Here is a 17599-nt window from a genome sequence, read left to right as displayed (position 1 = left end):
ACAAGTAATCCCATTACTTTGGCTGCATGGACTCGGCAGCGGTTTTGGTGGTAAAGTGGGATCGATAGATTAGTGCTATTCTTCCGTCTCTCTTTTCCTTTCTGGTCCATTGTGTGATTTTGTATCCTGGAGGGCACAGGTCTAGGATTATGGGGTCCTTTTGGTCGTGGATCCAGGTTTCATTGATGAAGAGTAGGTCAAGGTCTTCTGCCATGATCCAGTTTGTTAGTATTGCTGATTTGTTTACTGCGGATCTGGCACTGACGTAGCCCACTTGGATTGTTTGGAATGGGTCTTCAGTGTATGGTGTTGTGTAGACTTTTATTAGTTGTCGTTTCTTTATTGAGGTGAGTTTGTTTGGACCCTTCTTTGCATTCTGTGGTGGTTGTCCGCCTGTTGGTGTTCTTCCTTTGTTTACGTTGTTGTCAGTTTGATGAGGTGTGGTGTGTATCTGATCAGTATTTGATGATTGTATAGTATGCGTATAATGTTACTTTCTGCAAGAGGGGTGGTTAGTGTTAAGTGGATCAGTGTTAAGGAGTAGATTATTAAGAGTAGTTTGAAGGTATTCATTTTGGTTTCCTTTCGCTGTGGGCTACTAATAAGACCGAGTTCTGATGACTGGATGCGTGATAAGACTTTTTTCTTTGGTGTGGGGTCTGGTCTTGTGTGTTATTTCAGGCTTCCCTCTCTTTACTGACTTAAGAGGAGGATCTTGTTCAAATGTTACATGTCTTTTCTTCTAATAATAAAGATATTTTCAAAAAAAAAAAAAAGAGGAGGATCTTCCTTTCAGCTGTTGAGATCGGTACTGGATCAGATTTTGGTGATTAGATAATGAGCAGAGGAGATGGGAGGGGGGAGAGTAGCTCTGAGTCAGGGTCCTCTCTCAATCAGTCTCTTAGCAACTAATTGCTTCCCACCCTCCTTGCCTAGAGGATTTTCAGGGCTCAGATTTTTGACTTTGGCTGGAGGAAGAGGGAGGAAAACTTCAGAGCATCTTCAAGGTAATTAGCACAGAGGTGTGACAAATGCAACACAAAAAACTCAGGTTGGAAGATTCCGTCTCACTCTGATATCCTGCTTCAAGGTTTCTGATCAATTCTGCAACAGTCATTTTAAGCTAATTTCATTTCTTAATTCTTTTTATGCTTGCTTAAAATGTTAAAATCTTCATAGATTTGCCATTACAAAAACAGTTTTCCTCCTGACTTCTCTGGCTGCCTTTGATTGCTGATGACCCAGAGGGGAGGGGTTGCTCTTGAGCAGGGAAAGGTGCTTGAAAGACAAAAGGAAGGTACTTGACTTAATTGCTCTTAGGAATCTGATCAGTGCTAGATAGTCTCTCAAAGATTCTGTTTTTAAACTTCCACAAATCTTCTGTTTTTTTCTTCATAAGTTTAACTTTTCTGATAAATGCACTTAAACAGTCCCAAACATCGCTTTTCTTAGATATAAGTTCACTTAAATGCAGATCAGTTATCATCCAGAATAATACAAGCAGAGTATAGAGAGGGACTGTCTCTCTATGTCAGGTGTTCAGCACTGCGTGCATCTGGTAGCGCTATATAAATGCTATTAGTAGTAGTAGCAGTAGTAGTTACTTGATTCACTTTTCCTTTCTGGTTTGATTAGCTCATACAAATCTGCCTCTTCACAAACTTAACTCTTCTGATAAATGTACTTAAACAGTTCCAAACATTGCTTTTCTTACCTAAAAGCTCACTTGTGTGCAGACCGGTTAACATCCAGGACGTTTGTTTTTTACTTGATTCACCCTTTCATTCCTGGTTTGATTAACTTACATGAATCTGCCTCTTCACAAGCTTAACTTTCCTGGTTTGATTAAATGCAGTTCAGATGGCTCTTCTAAAGGCACGCTTGTGACTTGTCTGCAAAGATTCAGTTCTAAACCTCAGTTGAGAATGGAAAGTTTTACCTGCGTGCAGGACTTTGTGCTGGTCAGGATGGTCTGCGGCACTTTCTGCTGTTCACATTGCTCGGTAAAATGTGCTGTGTCAATGTGTAGTTAAAGTAAATTTTTAACTCACGGATTGCACATATGAACTTTAGAGTTTCTGGTTCCGATATCCTTGGATGGTCCAATTGATGCAGGTTTCTGTAGGCTTTTCCTTTTTTGTCCCAGAAGAAGGATAGATGTAAATAAGGATCCAGCTCCAATCTCAGAGCATGAGGAGAGTTATTTAGGGGAGATAAAATTTCCTTTCTCCAGCCAAAAATAAATGGAAGAAGTTCCAAGTAAAACTGAGGACTGGTGCCGCAACACAGACTGAGCAGAAGCCAGTAAAAGTTTGGGTTGTAAATAAGCAGAAAATAAGTAGAAAATGTAGTTATTTAATCTAAGTTGCAGTGTCACAAAGAACATCAGATCAGTACAGTTTGTGTAATACTGGTGGCCCCAGACTTTCCAATAGTGACAATGAAGAACACCAGAAGGTCTGATAGCAAAATTCAAAATTTTATTAAGATTATGCCAGTTTATCACCTGCGGTACTGTGGGCACGTGGTGCGCGCCGGGTCAGTTTTTACCGCATCTGGCATAAAGGGCTTTTTTTAAATGGAATGAGAAAAGGACACGCAGTAAAACTGAAACCAGCACGTGCCTAAAACTAGTCTGAGCCCTTAACGCTACCCATTGATCTAGCGGTAAGGGCTCGCACGCTACACGCATGGTGACCGGTTGGTGCGAGCCAACTGCCAATTACCACCATGTGCGGAACAAAATAAATAAATATTATTTTCCAGCAGCATGGGCACGCGGCAAATCCGAAATTAATGCCCACACATGGTAGCCTGGTGGCAGTCTCGTTTTGGCAGAGCCTAACGTGCCTTTGTAAAAATTAAGAACCTACCTAAGATGCTGAAGTGCCTAGCTTATACAAATACAATACACAGAGAAAGTGCATACTAAAAAATGATAAACATCACAACGACAGCAAAATTAATAACACTCAATTGTTAATGTATTAAAAGATTAAAAACAAGATACAAAATTGTAAAAAAGCAATGGTTAATGTATCAAAATACTGATTAACCTAAAGTGCTTGCTAAAGCCGATAATGGCAGTGGAAAGGAACACCTAACGTACGGACATGATGGAAAAAACTATTTAGCTTACTATTTAAATACCTTGAAACAACCAGAACAGTATTTCGCAATACAAATTTTATAGAGAAGATGCTGAAATGGAGGGAGACATAGGCGGATGAACAATAAAATTGAGTCCGCTGATGGAAAATGACTAAGCTGAAAGAAATTAGACTGCTGTAGGGTGGTTTAATTGAATTAATCGACTATTGTCACCAAGAAAATTGTAAAAGTTAAAACTAAAATTAAGGTAAAATGAAGTACGGAGAAAGAGCATGGAAAAATAACAAAATTCATTGTAGAAACTCACCGCTAAGTGCCAGAACGTGGGTGCAGCCAAACTCTTTCCCAAACCTAAAAACACAAACTGATTCCTGAAATTGCACTATCTAGGAGCCATGTCCAGCAGAGAGCATCAATTTCCTTATCATTCTATATAATTGCAATGAACATCCGCAAAGCACATCACAATTCCTCAGACATATAAGAAATGATCTATGCATAGGTAATTTAAGAGCTGTACTATACAGCTAAGATGCACCAACTAAATCCTTTTTTTTTTTTTTTTTTACTTTGCCACAGCTCCTAGTTCATAGGGCCTGTGAAATAGAGACCAGTTCCTACTCACCAAATGGCTGTCTTATACAGCTTGGAAACAGAGCACTGAAGTGACCAGAGTTAAAAACACAACTGAAATGACAGCTGAATGTTCAGCTTCAAGTGGAAGTGTACAGTTGTGAACAGATCTTATTTCTTAAGCCTAGAAACAAAGCTGATGATTTTTTTTTTTAACTGAAATATGGGTAACTTGATTAGCTCTAGAACATGGCTGACTTTCCCAGCTGAGAAACGTGGGAGAAAACTACAGTTCTGAAAACAGCAACCCTGAGAGTTAACCAAGTTTTGTAGGTAAAAAAATATATCTTTGCTGTATATAACTTAATTCTTCAGCTTTGAAAAAGAACTGGATTCTGGAACCCTGAATAAAAAATGAGTTGCACAGCACTATGCATTCAGAAGCTCAGTGGCGTACCAAGGGGGGGGGGGGGGCGTTCCGCCCCGGGTGCACACCGCTGGGGGGTACCGCGGCGCGCGCCTGTCGGCTGCGAGTTTGAATCACTACGCTAAATTCTCTCGTTCACTGCAGCTCCCTCCCTCTGCCCCGGAACAGGTTACTTCCTGTTCCGGGGCAGAGGGAGGGAGCTGCAGCGAACGAGAGAATTTAGCGTAGCGATTCGAACTTGCAGCCGACAGGCGCGCGCGCCGCGGCACCCTCCCCTAGCGGCGTGCACCCGGGGGGGTGTCATTTCACCGGGGGGGGGGGGGGGGGGCGCATCGGCGATCCGCCCCGGGTGTCGTTGAGGCTAGGAACGCCACTGCAGAAGCTATACATAACATAGCTTTCTAGCCAAACAATGGACTACTAAAAGGCTAACTTTTTTTCTAAAGTTTACTAGAAAATACAAGAAAGCACTTTGGAAGCTGCCCTCTTTGGAGGCAATCTAGAAGATTCCAAAGAGGGCAGCTTCCCAAGTAGTAAAATTAGGCGCGTAAAGAAAATAAAATTATCCAAAGAAAAGTAGAGGAAATGCAGGCTTACCTCATGAGACAAAACAGTCAAATAACAGGGCAAAGCAGTCTGACACACATAGAAGGCAGTATGAAAGCCTTTAGGCCTCTTCAACTCTGTAACAAACCGCACTGGGGGGGGGGGGGGGGGAGGATGAGCGATGGACTCAGCACCACTGAGTGTTACCCTGGCTCCAAACAAACTTTCAACATATCGAAAGGAGCACATTAGGAACCCCCTGCTCTACTGATACACTGTTACCAACTAGTTCAGGAACTCTGTGATAAGCACCAAGGAGGATCTGCACAGTCCATCCATTATCTACTTAGAGACGGAGAAAAACACTGAATGTTCTATGGCTGCACGATACCCTTATGGGGTGAGTCACAAAGAACTACTTTCTTTCTCTGTCTCCAACCGCTGGTTGACGGACACAACCCACTGGTTCTGGACTAGTCTGGTATGGACTTAAAGGACAGATATTCTAGCGATTATTGTTTTAATAGAATTTTATCTAACTAGACACAGTTCCTTGTAATTCTTAGGGCAAGATGTTTGAGATAAAATGATGATAATGGTTTTGTTATGGTAGTATATGGAAAATATATTGCACTGTTCACACACAATTTTATTTGAACCATTGAATAGCTGATAAGTGGTATCTATACTAACTTAAATTAAATACATTTTTCTACCTAGCTTCACAGACAAAAAGCAGTAGGAATTCCAAGTGACCAGGTAACATCATAAAATTCAGGGAAGCTCCCTAAATAAACCAAAACACAAAACATGCCTCAACATTATAAATTTAACCAATGAAAAGGAAAGAAAACAAGCTCCTGAATGGCATCTTTTGAAGGAAGCAATTCTGCACATGTGCAATTCACTGTAGAGTTTCACATTCCCTTTAAATTAGATGTGAAGGGCAATTCTATAGCCAGATGCACACAGTAACATGCTCCTCTGTGCACATAAATACAGCAAAAAGTAGCACTTAAAATGCATAAACGCCGTACACACTATTCTATAAGGGCACGTGTAAGTGCTATAGTGTGCAACTGCAAAGAGGACATGCATGTGGGTGCAGCATAAGCAGGCTTCCCACTTACATGCATAACTTAGAAAATACTGTGACATATGTCTTTGCCATATTTGGGCAACAACCATTACACCAGGTCTATGGCTGGTGTAACTGTACATGCCTAAATGTAGGATGTGCCAGTGTCCAGTTATGCTAGTATTCTATAATGGAATCTGGATGGCCAGATGCTATTATAGAATATGGCTCACCATGCAGTTTTGGGGAGCCTAAAATAAGGTGCCCAGTTATAGAATTGCTTCCTAGTTTAATTGCTGAATATTAGGATGGTAATTTGTAAAATATGCATTTATCATTTTTCTAAGTGCCGTCTTTTCTACATGGGGCTCTCAAACAAGCTACTGGGCATTTCTCTGCTCTGGCAGAACTTTTTAGACTTTGCAGCCTTCCCCCCCTTATTGTTTCCTACGCTCCACTCAGCACAGAGTATTCACAAGAAATCCATCCTGTTAAACACACAGGGGATCATTTACTAGAGGCTAGCACACTCTAATGTCACTACTATGCATTAGCCAGAAGAATAAAATGGGGCCAGTGGCAGACAGCACATGGTTAGTAAATGAATCTTAGTTCTGTTGCCCAATTTCCAAAGTACTCAAAGCCAAAGTGACCCCCCCCCCACGACCTCCATCTGCTCATTTCCTTTATGTTGTTCCTCTCACTCTACACTCCTCCTCCAAGCCTAGTGAGGCTTTATGCTGTCATCTTGGATGTGTCCTTGCTGAAGCTGCTCTTGTTCTTTGTGAAGCTCTTTGTCCTGTGCTTACCGTTGCAAATCCACACTCCACTTTGCTGATTCTCTCAATGGACTCTACAGCATCTCTGCCAAGTTCTAAGAGGGTGGGATCCCCTGTGGCACGGTACAGATACATTGCACTCTCTATCAGTTCTGCAACAATCAATAGAGAGACACGGGCTTCAGTACATGGAAACAGTCTCCAGAAGAAGAAATTTGTAGCATTCCGTTTCCTCCAGGTACCCTACCCAGAGAGATAAACATCATTTCTAGTTTGCAAGATAATTTCCTGAGGTTTAATAGAAAAACTGTTGAAAAACAATAGCTTGATTGTTTGGAAAAATGTCACATATGACATGACAGGTGTTCAATTTGTACAGTGGGAAAGGGAATGGAACTCACACTTTGCTTAAATAAATGACTGAAAAATATGGCCATTTTCCCCATAGGTTACATTAAATTTCCCAGGAATATATGGTACCAAATTTTAGATACCCCATTGAGCTAACACTCTGGACTTCCTCACAAGCTGATGTCACAACTGTTGTCCAAGGGTGTGAAAATTAGAAGAAGCAGGCCATGGTGAGCCACAAGGGAAATTTATTGAAGCAGACCAGATATGGACTGTACTTCAGCATTTTTCCTGTGTCAGTGGTCTGTTAAATACATATAAAAATACATATATTACAATACATATGCTCAGCATAAATATGCCCAGCATAAAATGTATCAAATACACAAACTTAAAGTGTATGTATCTAATCAATAATATTAAATAGCATAAAATAAAAATCAAAAGCTTTCATACTCTTAATTTTTATTTTTTTAAATGTTATATCCATGCAGTTTACAATAATAATCAAGCAAACAGTACAGAAAATAGAAGTCCAGATAACAAATTACAAGTATTTACGCAGTAAGAAATTTAAGAAAATCCAGACTATCTAGTCCATTATACTGGGAAACCACAAGAAATTAAAAGGAGATGAATCTTAACAAAAACAAGGAAAAAAAACACAGGAGGAGAGGAAGTGACATCACCAACTGGGATAGCAGCATAAGTGAACAGCTCCATTGGGGCCCTGCCTTGTAGCGCTATAGAAATGATAAGTAGTAGTAGTCAGTCGTAGGCCTGAAGCCTGCAACAGAACTAAGGGACCTTGTGATTCATCTGAGTGGCAAAAAAATCCACAGAGGGGGTGCCCTATACTCTGAAGATCTTGTGGGCTATGTCTATATTGAGAGACCACTCGTGTCGTTGGATTATCCTGCTCAGTTTGTCAGCCAAGGTTTTGTTTTTGCCCGCCAGATAAGTGGCTTGAAGAAACATACCATGATGGAAAGCCCAATGCCACACTCAGACGGCCTCCTGACACAGAGGGCGTGATCCGTTGCCCTTCTGCTTGTTGGTGTAATACTTTGCAACCTGATTGTTTGTTTGGATGAGATCAATTTGGTGAGACAGCTGATCTCTGAAAGCCTTTAGCGCATTTCAGATCGCCCTAAGCTCCAGAAGTACATAAGTATTGCCATACTGGGAAAGACCAAAGGTCCATCAAGCCCAGCATCCTGTTTCCAACAGTGGCCAATCCAGGTCACAAATACCTGGCAAGATCCCCAAAAAGTACAAAACATTTTATACTGCTTATCCCAGAAATAGTGGATTTCCCCAAGTTCATTTAATAATGGTCTATGGACTTTTCCTTTAGGAAGCCGTCCAAACCTTTTTTGAACTCCACTAAGCTAACTGCCTTTACCACATTCTCTGGCAACGAATTCCAGAGTTTAATTACACGTTGAGTGAAGAAAAATTTTCTTCGATTTCATTTTAAAGTTACTACATTGTAGCTTCATTGCATGCCCCCTAGTCCTAGTATTTTTGGAAAGCGTAAACAGACGCTTCACATCTACCTGCTCAACTCCACTCATTACTTTATAGACCTCTATCATATCTCCTCTCAGCCGCCTTTTTTCCAAGCTGAAGAGCCCTAGCCACTTTAGCCTTTCCTCTTAGGGAAGTCATCCCATCCCCTTTATCATTTTTGTTGCCCTTCTCTGCACCTTTTCTAATTCTACTATATCTTTTTTTGAGATGTGGCAACCAAAATTGAACACAATATTCGAGGTGCAGTCGCACCATGGAACGATACAAGGACATTATAACGTCCTCATTTTTGTTTTCCATTCTTTTCCTAATAATACCTAACATTCTATTTGCTTTCTTAGCCGTAGCAGCACACTGAACAGAAGATTTCAACGTATCATCGATGACACCTAGATCCCTTTCTTGGTCTGTGACTCCTAACGTTAAACCTTGCATGACGTAGCTATCATTCGGGTTCCTCTTTCCCACATGCATCACTTTGCACTTGCTCACATTAAATGTCATCTGCCATTTAGACGCCCAGTCTCGTAAGGTCCTCTTGTAATTTTTCACAATTTTTCACAATCCTCCCGTGATTTAACGACTTTGAATAACTTTGTGTCATCAGCAAATTTAATTACCTCACTAGTTACTCCCATCTCTAGGAGGTTGATCTGAAGATTCGTTTCCTGGGAGGACCAAGCTCCTTGAGTGTCAAGCCCATCTACATGAGCCACCTACCCTAGGAGAGATGCATCCGTTGTCAGTACCTTTTGTGGTTGAGGAATTTGGAATGGAAGTCCCAGAGTCAAATTGGATTGAATGGTTCACCACTGAAATGAGCGTACAAGCTCTGGCGACAATTCTAGACTCCCCATGGCTTGATACCACTGAGGAGCTCGGGTCCATTGAGCTGATCTTATGTGAAGAAATGTCATGAGTATAACATACATTTTGGAAGCTATGTGGCCCAACAATCTCAATATGTGCCGAGCTGTGACCTGCTGAGAGGTTCGAACCCTGGGCGTGAGTACGACAAGATTGTCTGCTCTCATTTCCAGGAGGTAGACTCGAACCATCTGAGTATCGAGCAGGGCTCCTATTAACTCCAGTCACTGGACAGGGTGAAGATGAGACTTGTGGTAGTTTAAAACAAACCCTAGTAGGTCAAGGACAAATGATCCGCATGGACTCCCAAGCAACCTCCTCTGAGGTGCTCTTCACCAGCCAATTATCGAGATACAGGAACACATGGAGGGGCATAATCAAAAGGGGCGCCCAAGTTTTCCTGAGGACGTCCTCGCAGGACAACCCGGTGAAGGGGCGGGGAAAACCGTATTATTGAAAAAAGAAGGGCGTCCATCTTTTGTTTCGATAATACGGTCAGGGACGACCAAATCTTGAAATTTAGGTCGTCCCTAGAGATGGCTGTCCTTAGACTTGTTCATTTCTGATTTTCGGCGATAATGGAAACTAAGGATGCCCATCTCAGAAATGACCAAATGCAAGCTCTTTGGTCGTGGGAGGAGCCAGCATTCGTAGTGCACTGGTCCCCCTCACATGCCAGGACACCAACCGGGCATCCTAGGGGGCACTGCAGTGGACTTCAGAAAAAGCTCCTAGGTACATAGCTCCCTTACCTTGTGAGCTGAGCCCCCCAAACCCACTCCCCACAACTGTATAGCCCTTTTGATTATTGGACATTATGGAAGAGAATATGGACTGTCGATATCAAGATGATTCAAGCTAAGTTATAATTTAAAGTATATTTCACTGCATTTGTGGCTTAGTAATCAGCCTCTACCTTTTTGTATTGTCAAAGGTATATGCACAAGTATTTTATGAATAAGAAGAGTGGCGTTTTTTTTGTGAAGACTAGTGATTGAAGAGCGGAGTTCTCTCAATTTTGAAAGGTGTTCCTTTATAGAGAATTTTCCTGTGGTTTCTGAAGTCTTTTTTTCTCCACATATTTTCATAAATATACGTGAATCCACACCTGCAATACAGGGTTTTAAATAGTAGAATTTGTTGTAGATTTTTGATTTTAATTACCCCCATATAGACTGGGTAAATGTAACATCTGGGCACGCTAGGGAGATAAATTTCCTTGATGAAATAAAGGACAGCTTTATGGAGCAGCTGGTACAGGAGCAGACGAGAGAAGGAATAGACTTAGTCATTTGTGGAGCGCATGATCTGGTACGGGAGGTAACGGTCCAGGGGCCACTTGAGAACAGTGATCATAACATGATCGCCTTTGAAATTTGCTTTCAAAAAGGTAAACATAGGAAGTCAAATATGTTAGTGTTTAACTTTAAAAAAGGAAGCTATGATAAAATGAGAAGAATGGTAAAAAAAAACTAGAGGAGCGACTGAGAAGGTTAGAAACCTACAACAGGCGTGGATGCTGTTCAAATACACCGTCCTGGAGGCCCAGGCCAAACATATTCCACGGATCAGAAAAGGAGGACGGAAAACTAAACGACAGCTGGAATGGTTAAAAAATGAGGTAAAGGAGGCTATTGGAGCTAAAAAGGAATCCTTCAGAAAATGGAAGAACGAACCAAAAAAGAAAATAAGAAGCGGCATAAGGAATGTAAAGTCAGATGCAAAGCGCTGATAAAAAAAGGCAAAGAGGGATTTTGAAAGAAAGATAGCGGTAGAGGCGAAAACTGATAGTAAAAATTTTTTTTAGATACATTAAAAGCAGGAAGCCAGCATAAGAATCGGTTGGTCCGCTGGATGACTAGGGTGTAAAAGGGGCGCATCAAGGAAGACAAAGAAATAGCAGAAAAACTAAATGAGTTCTTTGCCTCGGTCTTCACCGAGGAAGATTTGGTGCCGGACAAGGGTATTCGAGGCTGACGAGTCGGAAAAACTTAATGAAATATCTGTAAACCTGGAAGACGTAATGGAGCAGTTCTGCAAATTGAAGAGTAGCAAATCTCCTGGACCGGATGGTATTCATCCCAGGTTACTGATAGAACTAAAAAATGAGCTGGCAGAGCTACTGTTAGTGATTTGTAATTTATCCTTAAGATCAAGCGTGGTACCAGAATATTGGAGGGTGGCCAATGTAACGCCAATATTTAAAAAAAAGGTTCCAGGGGAGATCCGGGAAATTATAGACCGGTGAGTCTGACATCGGTGGCAGGCAAAATGGTAGAGTCTATTGTCAAGAACAAAATTACAGAGCACATTCAAAAGCATGGACTAATGGGACAAAGTCAACATGGATTTTTTGAAGTGAAGTCTTGCCTCACCAATCTGCTGCATTTCTTTGAAGGGGTAAACAAACATGTGGACAAAGGTGAGCCGGTTGAAATTGTGTATCTAGATTTTTAGAAGGAGTTTGATAAGGTCCCTCATGAAAGACTACAGAGGAAATTAGAGGGGCATGGGATCGGAGGTAGTGTCTTACTGTGGATTAAAAACTGGTTGAAAGATAGGAAACAGAGAGTAGGTTAAAAGGTCAATATTCGCAACTGAGAAGGGTAGTTAGTGGGGTCTCTCAGGGATCTGTGCTGGGACCTCTGCTTTTTAACATATTCATATATAACCTAGAGATGTGGGTAACTAGTGAGGTAATCAAATTTGCTGATGACACAAAGTTATTCAAAGTCGTCAAATTGTGGGAAGATTGTGAAAAATTACAAGAAGACCTTACGAGACTGGAAGACTGGGCATCTAAATGGCAGATGACGTTTAATGTGAACAAGTGCAAAGTGATGCATGTGGGAAAGAGGAACCCAAACTATAACTATGTCATGTAGGGTTCAGCATTAGGAGTCACAGTCCAAGAAAGGGATCTAGGTGTCATCATTGATGATACGTTGAAACCTTCTGCTCAATGTGCTGCTGCGGGTAGGAAAGCAAATAGAATGTTGGGTATTATTAGGAAAGGGATGGAGAACAAAAATGTGGATATTATTCTGTTTTTGTATTGCTCCATGGTGCGACCGCAACTCAAGTATTGTGTTCAATTCTGGTCACCGCACCTCAAAATAGTGGAATTAGAAAAGGTGCAGAGAAGGGTGACAAAGATGATACATGGGATGGGACGACTTCCCTATGAGGAAAGGCTGAAGAGGCTGGGGCTCTTCAGCTTGGAGAAAAGGCGGCTGAGGGGAGATATGATAGAGGTCTATAAGATAATAGTGGAATGGAACGGGTCAATGTGGAGCGTCTGTTTACGCTTTCCAAAAATACAAGGGGGCATGTGATGAAGCTGCAGTGTAGTAAATTTAAAACGAATCAGAGGAAATTTTTCTTCACTCAACGCATAGTTAGACTCTGGAATTTGTTGCCAGAAAAAGTAGTTAAGGCGGATGACTTAGTGTACTTTAAAAAAGGTTTGGACGGCTTCCTGGAGGAAAAGGCCAGAGAATGTTATTGAACAGACGTGGGAATAATCCACTATTTCTGGGATGGCCGAGACAAATTGTTTGTTCTTTTGGTCGCTCAATGGACCCTTGGTCTGTCCCGGCATGGCGATGCTTATGTGCTTATGTACCACCCAGGAAAGGGATCTAGGTGTCAGCATTGATGATACATTGAAACCCTCTGTTCAGTGTGCGGAGGCAGAAAAGAAAGCAAATAGAAATGTTAGGTATTATTAGGAAAGGAATGGAAAACAAAAATGAGGATGGCCTTTGTATTGCTCCATGGTGTGACCACACTCTGAATACTGTGTGCAAATTCTGGTCACTGCATCTCAATAAAGATATAGTGGAATTAGAAAAGGTACAGAGAAGGGCGATGGAAATGTTAAAGGGGATGGGACGACTTCCCTATGAGGAAAGGCTAAAGTGGCTAGGGCTCTTCAGCCTGGAGCTAAGATGAGGGGAGATATGATAGAGGTCTATAAAATAATGAGTGGAGTGGAGTGGAATGGGTAGATGTGAATCGCTTGTTTACTCTTTCCAAAAATACTAGGACTAGGGGGAACGCAATGAAGCTACTAAGTAGTAAATTTAAAACAAATCAGAGAAAATATTTCTTCACTCAATGTGTAATTAAACTCTGGAATTCACTGCCAGAAAATGTGGTAAAAGCAGTTAGCTTAGTGGGGTTTTAAAAAAGGTTTGTAAGGAGCTTCCTAAAAGAAAAGTCCATAAGCAATTATTAAGATGGACTTGGTAAATATCCACTGCTTATTTCTAGGATAAGCAGCATAAAATGTATTGTACTGTTCTGGGATCTTGCCAGGTACTTGTAACCTGGATTGGCCACTGTTGGAAACAGGATGATGGGCCTTAAGGAGATAGTACTAAGTGCAGTGACACAACTAAACAGATAAGCCTAGAAGACCTGACAGAGTACACCTTGAATACTGAAAGAACTAATAGTTTTTTTTTTAAATGGGACAAGTTCCAAGAAGATCTGCTTCAAAAAGGTGGGAAGAAGAAGAGAAAAACTACAGACATGTTAGCTTAACTTAAGTGGTGGACAAAATCATAGAAATTCTATAGAAGCATAGAACAGTGTAATACCTTGAATATGGCAGGCTACAGGATCCTAGACAACATGGCCTCCCTTCGTCTTATCAGGAGGCCATTAAACATGACCTTACTCTTTGCTGTTTTCTATCTAATTCTCATCATGCGTCCATCATACACTGCCCCTCTTGGCTCCCTGAGGAGAGCTGGATGGGAAGGAATAATCATACCTCGCTTCCTTCTTTAGTCTTCTATCCAGTTCTCCTCTGGGAGTCATTTGTATGGTACAAGTGATTCTCTATGTATATAAGACAAGTATTGTTATGAACACAGAACACAATTCAGCTTCCCAATCTTTAGTTATCCATCCCCCAGAAGGCAGCACACCTCTTCAATTGTGTCTTTAGCCCATGAAAGGGGATGCCTCTCGAAAGTGGCACCAGGACCATTTCCCTCACTCACCAGGCCGTAAAGGATATCCTTCCCGTTTATCAACCGTAAAGCCCTGAGGAATGCTGTAGAACTCTGGCAAACCACCAAATTGCTTCCAGACTGTGTAATAATTGTGGAAAGTTCGCATGGCACTGTCGATGTCTCCTATGAGGCTCTACAAAAAGAAAAATGAACACACGAGTCATGTAGGATGGACAAAGTTAGCCAAGTCCTTCCAGACCCTCATCTAAAACTGCTAAACAGAGGAAGAGGATTGAAAGAAAAGGTTTCTGGATTAATCATCTTGGGGTAGATATTCAGCCGGTGGTGCTCAGCGTTTTGCTGACTGCCGCCAGCGTCATCTCTGGAAATTCAGTGCCGGGTCATGTCCGGGCTCTGGCATCAAATTTCCGAGTATATAAGTGTGATATTCAGCACTTAAGCAGCTATGGTGAACTACATAATGAGAGGACTATGTTTTATGTGGTCCTACTATGAGGTTATTCTAGCTGCTTAAGTGCTGACAGCCCTTAACTGGCTGTCGACTCAGTCCCGCAACGCCCAAGGGCATTTCCAGTGGCATTGTCTGGTTAAGTATTGCTGAATATGTCCGCTTTGCCCCTAAAAAGCGATTTAAATGGCCAGAAGCTGTTTCTGGCCATTTAAATTGCTTTGGATATCTACCCCCCACACACACACACTTAGGTTTAAGCCAGACAAAAAAACAAGTACAATTTGGATCTTGCATATGTGAAGGTTATAAATGAATCAACTTAATGTATTTCAAATTTTGCATGAACTTGATCCACTTAAAACTTTGGTCATCTGTGAGGGGGTTCCTTGCTTGACCTCTTGAGTATGTATCCCTTAGTTACTAAAGAAGGAAGCCTTATAGCACATCTTGAGCTTCATTATTAATTGGTCCTCTGCAGTAGTTTAAAGTATAGTATTAATTTTGTTGCATATGTTCCAGAGTACGATTCTATATATAATTTCTATTGAATTTTTACCTCAATTATGTTAGCTCAGGGTCATAATAATCAATGCGGGCTACTGTTGTGTTATTTTACTGTTAGCTCCAGTTATTAGTAACTAGGTCTCAATGCACAAAATGGCTCTGCAGCTTGGAAAAGAGACAGCTGAGGGGGGATATTATTGAGGTCTACAAAATTCTGAGTGGTGCAGAATGGGTAAAAGTGAATCAATTCTTCACTCTTTCAAAAAGTACCAAGACCAGAGGACTCTCGATGAAATTACATGAAAATACTTTAAAAACAAATAGGAGGAAATATATATATATTTTTTTTAATTTTATTTTTGTTACATTTGTACCCCGCGCTTTCCCACTCATGGCAGGCTCAATGCGGCTTACATGGGGCAATGGAGGGTTAAGTGACTTGCCCAGAGTCACAAGGAGCTGCCTGTGCCTGAAGTGGGAATCGAACTCAGTTCCTCAGTTCCCCAGGACCAAAGTCCACCACCCTAACCACTAGGCCACTCCTCCACTCCAAGAATAGTTAAACTGTGGAACTCGCTGCCGGAGGATGTGGTAACAGCATTTAGCATATCTGGGTTTAAAAAAGGTTTGGACAAGTTCCTGGAGGAAACGTTCATGGTCTGTTACTGAGATAGACATGAGGGAAGCCACTGCTTGCCACAGGATTTGGTAGCCTGGAATGTTGCTACTAACTGGGTTTCTGCCAGGTACTTGTGACCTCCATTGGCCACTGTTGGAAGCAGCATACTGGCCTAGATGGACTATTTGTATAACCCAGTATGGCTATTCTTATGTTTTATGGTAAAATAACATGTCTTAAAGGTAGCCCATATTGATAACTATACCCCGCTGCCATCTCTGTTAGGACAAAAAAATGCATACCACTTTTTTTTTACCTATATGTCAGGTGCCCTTAAGTTTGTTCATGCAACTTGGAAAGAATTTACAAAACGGTAAAAAATGTTTGTCTGTTGGGGGCAAAATAACTGAAAATTTTACTGAATGGGATGAAACTTGGCATGAGGGAAAAACCAGTAAAAAGACACAATGAATTTGAAAATGGGCCAAACTGGACTGGAGGTTCCAGAAAAATAAGCCCTTGCAGGAAAAAAATGGCCCAGTGCATTTCTATGGGAAAATGGGTTCCATCTTCTGTAGCATGAAGACTTACAGCGCATGAAATGTAGTTGTTAGAAAACTGGACAAAGCAATTTAAAAGGTGGAACTCCCTACTCTTCCAAATATCCAAACTGCCCTTAACCCCAAAACTAAACACCATTGCAACTGCCTCACCCCCAAAACAGGCTCTAGAGCCCAAGAACTATCATAACGTAAGAACATAAGAGTAGCTATACTGGGTAAGAACAATGGTCCATCTAGCCCAGTATCCTGTTTTCCAAACAGTGGCCAACCCAGGTCACAAGTACCTGGCAGAAACCAAATTAGCAGCAACATTCTATGCTACTAATCCTGGGGCAAGCAGTTGCGTCACCATGTCTGTCTCAATAGCAGACTATGGACTTTTCCTCCAGGAATTTGTCCAAACCTTTTTTTAAACCCAGATACACTTAACTGCTGTTACCACATCCTCTTACAGAGCTTAACTATTCGTTGAGTGAACAAATGTTTCCTCCTATTTGTTTTAAAAGTATTTCCATGTAACTTCCTCGAGTGTTCCCTAGTCTTTGTACTTTTGGAACGAGTAAAAAATCGATTTACTTCTACTCATTCTACACCACTCAGAATTTGAAGACCTCAGTCATATCTCTCCTCATCCATCTCTTTTCCAAGCTGAAGAGCCCTAATCTCTTTAGCCTTTCCACGTAAGAGAGGAGTTCCATCCCTTTTATCATTTTGGTCGCTCTTCTTTGAACTTTTCTAATTCCGCTATATCTTTTTTTGAGATACGGAGACCAGAACTGAACGCAATACTCAAGATGCGGTCGCATCATGGAGCGATACAAAGGCATTATAGTATTTTCGGTCTTATTCACCATCCCTTTCCTAATAATTCCTAGCATCCTGTTTGCTTTTTTGGCCACCACAGAACACTGAGCAGAAGAATTCAGCATATTGTCTACAATGATACTTCGATCTTTTTCTTAAGTGCTGATCCCCAAGGTGGACCCTAGCATCAGGTAACTATGATTCGGATTATTCTTTCCAATGTGCATTACCTTGCATTTGTCCACATTAAATTTCATCTGCCATTTGGATGTCCATCTTCCAATTTCCTAAGGTCTTCCTGCAATATTTCACAGTCTGCTCATGTTTTAACAACCTTGAATAGTTTTGCATCATCTGCAAATTTAATCACCTCACTTGTCATTCCGATTTCCATATGTAATATAATAA

At 41.3% G+C, this 17599-nt stretch overlaps 1 protein-coding gene across 6 annotated transcripts in view; it reads right to left on the bottom strand.

Annotated features, from left to right (window-relative positions):
* Positions 1-17599, bottom strand: part of LOC115463190 (ER degradation-enhancing alpha-mannosidase-like protein 2) — a 95571-nt gene that overhangs the window by 5319 nt on the left and 72653 nt on the right. For all 6 annotated transcript variants that reach the window (XM_030193472.1, XM_030193473.1, XM_030193476.1 and 3 more), the window contains 2 exons: positions 14278-14422; positions 6545-6666 (listed from right to left, as the gene is read on the bottom strand). In XM_030193472.1, coding sequence (XP_030049332.1) covers positions 6545-6666; positions 14278-14422 — 267 coding nt within the window. The remainder of the gene's footprint in view (positions 1-6544; positions 6667-14277; positions 14423-17599) is intronic.

This window comes from Microcaecilia unicolor, chromosome 2 (genome assembly GCF_901765095.1).
Source record: "Microcaecilia unicolor chromosome 2, aMicUni1.1, whole genome shotgun sequence".
NCBI lineage: Eukaryota > Metazoa > Chordata > Amphibia > Gymnophiona > Siphonopidae > Microcaecilia > Microcaecilia unicolor.
The sequence above is the reverse complement of the archived record's forward strand: the minus strand, read 5'-3'. Positions and strand labels throughout refer to the sequence as shown.